The 7,138-nt window shown below is 37.5% G+C and overlaps 1 protein-coding gene across 3 annotated transcripts; it reads right to left on the reverse strand.

The window, feature by feature from the left end:
* Window positions 1-325: 325 nt before the first annotated feature.
* On the reverse strand, window positions 326-865 carry LOC113929793 (ubiquitin-conjugating enzyme E2 C-like). Of its 3 annotated transcripts, none has more exons than XM_027606950.2 (2): window positions 730-865; window positions 326-648 (listed from the first exon to the last, which is right to left on the reverse strand). In XM_027606950.2, the coding sequence occupies exons 1-2, from the start codon at window positions 863-865 to the stop codon at window positions 326-328; spliced, it is 459 nt and encodes a 152-aa protein (XP_027462751.1). The 3 variants fall into 3 exon arrangements, with proteins under 3 accessions (XP_027462751.1, XP_027462750.1, XP_027462749.1); XM_027606949.2 differs by having other exon boundaries at window positions 326-508; window positions 581-865; XM_027606948.2 differs by having other exon boundaries at window positions 326-865.
* Between the last annotated feature and the right edge of the window lie 6,273 nt (window positions 866-7,138).

A 7,138-nucleotide genomic window follows, 5' to 3' on the forward strand; every position in this document is an offset into this window, starting at 1 on the left:
TGACTTGTTTTTTAGATTCCACATAGAAGTAAAATCATATACAGTATTTGTCTTTCTCCGTCTGACTTATTTCACTTAGGATAATACCCTCTAGGTCTATCCATGTTCTCACAAATGGCAAGATCTCATTCTTTTTTTTTTTTTAAAACCCAGTGTATTTATTTAATATATTCATCACAAGGGCTCAACCAGAGACTTAATTTAAAAAACAGAAACAAAACAAAAATGACACCACAGCTTAAGATACAGAGTCCTAGACAGAAATGAAGAGAAAGACTGTCTAAGGAGAAAATAAAAAGACAACACAAAGAGAGAGGCTGGACAGTCAGGGATCTTGGCTGGAGACCTGCTTCGAGTAGGTTTCTTGCAGATACTTCTTAAAGGCTGTGGGGTTTTTCCAGAGCTCGGCAGCATACATGTTCAAAGGACTATCAATGTTTGGTTCTCCTAGCAGGCCCTGGATGGACAGCAGGATGGTCCTGACATCATACAGGGCAGACCACTTGTCCTTCAGGATGTCCAGGCAGATGTTTCCCTGGGTGTCCATGTTGGGGTGGTAGCAGGGTGTGAGGAACTTCACCGTGGGCGCGTTGTAAGGGTAGCCACTGGGGAACTCCAGCGAGAGCTTATACCTCAGGTCTTCATAAACTGTGCCTGCTGCCCCATGGATGGTCCCCACCCATTTGAAAAGGTTATCGGATTCAGGGAAGGCAAAGATGCCTTTGTCACCAGACATCATGAGGGTCATCGGCTCCTGCTGTAGCCTGTTGCCCACGGCGCCCCGGGCGGCGCCCCCGCTGGGCTTGGTTCCTTTGCAGGCGGCGGCGACCCTGGCGGCAGCTGGGTCGCGGTTCTGCAAGGCCATTCCGAGCGGTGCGGGGAGAGAGACCGGAACTCGGAGAGCATGACTGCAACTGCCGATCTCATTCTTTTTTATGGCTGAGTAATATCCCAGTGTGTTTGTGTGTGTGTGTGCTACATCTTCTTGATTCATTCATCTATTGATGAACAGTTAGGTGCTTCCATATCTTAGCTATTATAAATATTGCTGTGATAAACATAGGGGTGCATATGTCTTTTGGATGAGTGTTTTCATTCATTTCCTTCAGATAAATACCCAGAAGTGGAATTGCTAGATCATAAAATAGTTCTATTTTTAATTTTTTTGAGGAAACTCTATAATGTTTTCCCTTTTTCTCTTTCTTAAGATTTTATTTATTTGACAGAGAGAGAGCCAGAGAACACAAGCAGGGGAAATGGCAGAAGAAGGAGAAGCAGGCTCCCTGCTCAGCAGGGAGCCTGATACCGGGCTCGATCCCAGGACATTGGGATCATGACCTGAGCCAAAGGCAGACGCTTAACCACCTGAGCCACCCAGGCTCCCTTCCATAATGTTTTCCATTGTGGCTACACCAACTTACATTCCCACCAACAGTGCACATGGATTCCCTTTTCTCCACATCTTAGACAACACTTGTTATCTCTTTTTGATACTAGCCATTCTGACAGGTGTGATGTGAAAACTCATTGTGGTTTTGATTTACATTTCCTTAATGGTTAGTGATGTTGAGTATCTTTTCATACTCCTGTTGGCCATCCATGTCTTCTTTGGATTGTTTGGTTTTTTGATACTGAGTTGTATTCTGCATATGTTTTAGATAATAACTCCTTATTGGATATATCATTTGCAAATACCTTCTCCAATTTAGTAGGTTGCCTTTTTGCTTCATTGGTTTCCTTAGCTGTGTCAAAGCTTTTTAGTTTGATGTAGTCCCATTTGTTTATTTTTGCTTTCATTGTCCTTGCATGAGGATGTCTCATGCAAAAAACATTGCTAAGACTAATGTCATAGAGCTTACTGCCTGTATTTTCTTCTAGAAGTTTTATATTTCCAGGTCTTAAAGTGAATCAAAGACTTAAATGTGAGTTTATTTTTGTACATGGCGTAAGTGGTCCCGTTTCATTCTTTTGCATATAACTGTCCAGTTTTCCTAATATCATTTATCAAAGACGGTCATTTCCCTGTTGAATATTCTTGCCTCCTTTGTGATAGATTAATTGACTATATAAGCATGGGTTTATTTCTGGGTTCTCTATTCTGTTCCACTGATGGATGTCATTTTATGCCATTGATTACTAGTGGAGTGTTAAAGTTATCTATTATTGTATTACTTCCAATTTCTCCTTTTGTGTCTGTCAATATTTGCTTTATATGTTTAGGTGTTTCTATGTTGGGTGCATAAATATCTATAAATGTTACATCTTCTTATTGAATTGGTTCCCTTATCATTATGTAATGTCCTTCTTTATCTCTTGTTACAACCTTTGTTTTAAATTCTCTTTTGTCTGATAAAAGTATAGCTATCTCATCTTTTGATTTCCATTTTCATGGAATATCTTTTTCCATCCCTTCACTTTCAGTCTGTGTGTGTTTTCAGTTCTGAGGCAAGTCTCTTGTAGGCAGCATATAGAAGAGTCTTCTTTTTTAATCCATTCAACTATCTTATATCTTTTGGGGTTTTTTTTAAGATTTTATTTATTTATTTGACAGAGGAGAGAGAAGAGAGAGAGCACAAGCAGGGGGAGTGGCAGGCAGAGGGGGAGGAAGAGGCAGGCTCCCCACTGAGTAGGGAGCCCGATGCGGGGCTCGATCCCAGGGTTCTGGGATCATAACCTGAGCCAAAGGCAGATGCCTAACTAACTGAGCCACCCAGACTCCCCTATCTTTTGATCCCCCTTTTGATTAGAGCATTTAGTTCAGTAATAAAGTAATTATTGATATGTATTTATTGCCATTTTAAATTTTTTTTTTAAAGATTTTATTTATTTATTTGAGAGAGAGAATGAGAGAGAGAGAGAGCACATGAGAGGCGGGGAGGGTCAGAGGGAGAAGCAGACTCCCTGCTGAGCAGGGAGCCCAATGTGGGACTCGATCCCAGGACTCCAGGATCATGACCTGAGCCGAAGGCAGTCGCTTAACCAACTGAGCCACCCAGGCACCCTATTTATTGCCATTTTAATTGGTTCCGGATTGTTTTTGTAGTTCTTCTCTATTTCTTTCTTCTCTTGATCTCTTTCCTTGTATTTTGAAGAACTTCTTTAGTGTTATCTTTGGATATCTTTCCCTTTATTTTTTGTGTATCTATTACAGGTTTTGGATTTGTGGTTACCATGAGGTGCATATATAACAACCTACGTATAAGTAGTTTATTTTAAGGTGGTGGTCACTTAAGTTCACACACATTCAAAAAATACTTGATTTTTGACTACTCCCCCATATATTTTAGGTTTTTGATGTCCTATTTTACATCTCTTTGTGTATTCCTTAGCTCATAATTGTAGATCTAGATTTTACTGCTTTTCTTTTAACCTTACTATTAGATTTTTAAGTGGTTGATATACTACCTTTCTCATATATTTGCCTTTATCAGTGAGATGTTTTTCTTTCATATATTTTCTTCTAGTTATGACCTATTCTGCTTAAGAGTATTTCTTTAATATTAATATTTCTTCTAACGTCAAATTAGTGGTGATGAACTCCTTTGATTTTTTTTTTTTTTTTTACATGTCTGGTTAAATCTTTATCTCCCATTCAATTCTGAATAATAACCTTGCTGGGAATTCTTGGTTGGAAGTTTGGAGGTTTGTTTTTGTTTTTGTTTTTCAGCACTGGCTATATTATGCCACTTTATTCTGACCTGAAAAATTTCTGCTGAAAAATCAGTTGATAGTCCTATGGGAATTCCCTTATACAGCACTAATTGATTTTTCTCTTGCTGCTTTTAAGATTCTCTCCTTGTCTTTAGCTTTTGACATTTTAATTAAAATTTGTCTTGACCTGGATCTCTTTGGGTTCATCATGTTTGGGACTCTTTACTCTTGGACCTGGATGTCTGTTTCCTTCACCAGGCTAGGGAAGTTTTCAGCTATTATTTCTTCAAATATCTTCTTCCCCTTTCTCTCTCTCTTCTCTTTCAGGGACCCCTCTAATGGAAATGTTGATATGCTTGATCTTGTCCCTATTGTCAGATTTTTAAACTCTTCTCTATTTTTGCTGTTCATTTTGAGTGATTTCCAACATACTGTCTTCAGGGTTGCTGATCTATTCTGCATCATCTAATCTGATTTTTATTCCTTCTACTGTATTTTTCATTTGTTAATGTATTCTTCAGCTCTGATTGGTACTTTCTTATATTTTCTATCTCTTGGTTGAAGTTCTCACTATATTCATCTATTCTTCTTCCAACAGCATTTTTACGACCATTGCTTTGAACTCATTACCAGGCAGAATGTTTATATTTATTTCATTTACTTCTTGTTTTAGATTCTCTCTTGTTCTTTTGGTTGGAACATATTCCTCTGTCTCCTCACTTTGCCTAGCTGTCTGTGTTTGTTTCTATGTATTAGGTAGTTCAACTATGTCTCCAGGTGTTCAGAGAGTGGTCTTATATAGGGGATGTCCTGTGGAGCCCAGAAGTGTAATCCCCTATGACCACCAGAGCCAGGTGTTTGAGAGATGTTCCCCATGTAAGCTGTGCATGGTCTCCTATTGTGGCAGGGCCATGGGTGCTGCAGGTGCACTGATGGGTGGTGCTGGCTATGAGGCCTGCCATTGGATTTTGGATAGGAAGTGCATTGAACCTGTAGATTGTTTTGGACACTTTGGACATTTTAACAATATGCATTCTTCCAGTCCATGAGCACAGAATATCTTTACATTTATTTGTGTCCTTTTCAATTTCTTCAATCATTGTCTTAGAGTTTTTTAGTGTACAGGTTTTTCACCTCCTTGGTTAAATTTTCTAGACATTTTATTTCTGATGCAATTATAAATGGGATTGTTTTATTCTGATTTTGCTAGTTTATTATTAGTGTATAGACACAACACTGTTTTGTCTATAGATATTGTATCCTGCAACTTTACTGAACTATGATTATTTTCAACAGTTTTTTGGTAGAGTCTTTATATATAATACAATGGCATCTGAAAATAGGGATAGTTTTACTTCTTCTTTTTCAATTTAGATGCTTTTTATTTCTTTTACTTTCCTAATTGCTCTGCCCAGGACTTCTAGAACTATGTTCAATAAAAGCAGCATGATTGGGCATTTTTGTCTTTTTCCTGATCTTAGAGAAAAAGCATTCAGCTTTTTACTGAATGTGATGCTTGCTGTGGGCTTGTCACATATGGCCTTTATTGTGTTGTACATTCCCTCTATACCCACCTTGTTGAGAGTCTTTGCATACATGTAAAGTTTTGTCAAAGGCCTCTTCTGTCTATTGAGATGATCATATAATTTTTATCCTTCATTTTGTTAATATGGTGTATTACATTGATTTTGGACATGTTGAACCATCCCTTTCTCTTGAATACTACTTAAATATGGTGTGTGATCCTTTTAATATATTACTGATTTTGATTTGCTAATATTTGTCGAGGATTTTTGCATCTATGCTTATCAGGGATATTGGCCTGTAATTCTCTTTTCTTGTGGCATCCTTGCCTGGTTTTGGTATCAGTAATGCTGACCTCATGAATGAGTTTGGAAGTATTCTGTCCTCTTCTGTTTTTGGAAGAGTTTGAAAAGGATTACTGTTCCTTAAATATTGGGCAGAATTCACCAGTAAGCCATCTGGTCTTGGACTTAAGTTTGTTGAAATGTTTTTGATTACTGATTCAATCTCCTCACCAGTATTGGTCCATTCAGATGTTTTATTTCTTCATGATTCAGTCTTGATAAGGTGTGTGTTTCTAAGAATTTTCTTCTAGGTTGTCCAATTTATTGGCATATAATTATTCATAGTCATCTCTTACGATCTTTTTGTATTTCTGTGATATAACTTGTAACATCTTCTCTTTTGTTTCCAATTTTGAGGTTTTCTTTTTCCCTTAATGAGTCTAGCATATGGTTTGTCCATTTTGCTTATGCTTTCAAAAGACCACCTCTTCGTTTCATTGATCTTTTTCTATTGTTCTTTTAGTCTCTATTTCTGCTTTGATCTTTATTTCATTTTCTAGTTCTTTAAAGTGCAAACATAGATTGTTTGAGATCTTGTTTTTTAATGAAGGCATTTATATCACTATGAACTTTCCTCTTAGAACTGACTTTGCTGCATCCCATAAGTTTTAGTATGTTGTATTTTCACTTGTCTACAGAAATTTTTTATTTCTGTTTTGAGAACTTTGAGAACTGTTTTGCCCCATTGGTTGTTCAGTAACATATTGTTAATCTCCACATATTTGTGAATTTTCAAGTTTGATCTTGTAGTGCATTTTAGTTTCATACCACTGTGGTTAGAAAAGATGTTTGATAGGGCTTCTCTTAAATTTGTTAATATTTAATAAATTTATAAATTTATTAAAATCATTTTGTGCCCAGGGTGCCTGGGTGGCTCATTAAGTTAAGTGCCCAACTCTTGGTTTCAGCTCAGGTCATGATCTCAGGGTCCTGGGACCGAGACCCACATCAGGCTCTGTGCTAGGCATGGAGTCTGCTTGTCCCTCTCCTTCCCCCTCTGCTCCTCCTTCTGCTTGCTCATGTGCTCTGTCTCTCTCAAATAAATAAACTCTTTAAAAAAAAAAGATTGTTTTGTGCCCTAACTTATCTATCCTGGAGAATGTTCCATATGTAATTGAAAAGCATGTGATGTTTTTGCTTTTAAATAGAATGCTATATATGTCTGTTAAGTTCATCTACTCTAAAGTGACGTTTAAGGCCAGGGTTGCCCTACTGATTTCCTGTCTGGATGATCTATCCATTGATGAAAGTGGGCTGTTAAAGTCCCCTGCTCTTATTGTACTGCTGGCTATTTCTCTCTATAAGTCTGTTAATATCTGCTATATATGTTGGGTGCATATGTATTTACAATGTTGATAAACAGGTCAGTCCAGCAATGGCCTTTGTCTTTTATTACAATTTTTGCCTTACTCTATTTTGTCTGATATAAATATATCTATCCAAGCTGTCTTTTCATTCAGTGTTGCTGAACTGTCTTTTTCCATCCCTTTACTTTCTGTGTGTATGTCCTTATATCTGATGTGATCTCCTGTAGGCAGCATATGGTTGCAGTCTTATTTTTATCCACTCAGCCAAACTTATGTATATGATTGGAGGATTTAGTCCATTTACATTTAAAT

Source organism: Zalophus californianus, chromosome 5 (genome assembly GCF_009762305.2).
Source record: "Zalophus californianus isolate mZalCal1 chromosome 5, mZalCal1.pri.v2, whole genome shotgun sequence".
NCBI lineage: Eukaryota > Metazoa > Chordata > Mammalia > Carnivora > Otariidae > Zalophus > Zalophus californianus.

Bases quoted from the DNA above. Each gene is read 5' to 3' on its own strand.
- LOC113929793 (XM_027606948.2), bottom strand. From the start codon at position 865: ATGGCCTTGCAGAACCGCGACCCAGCTGCCGCCAGGGTCGCCGCCGCC.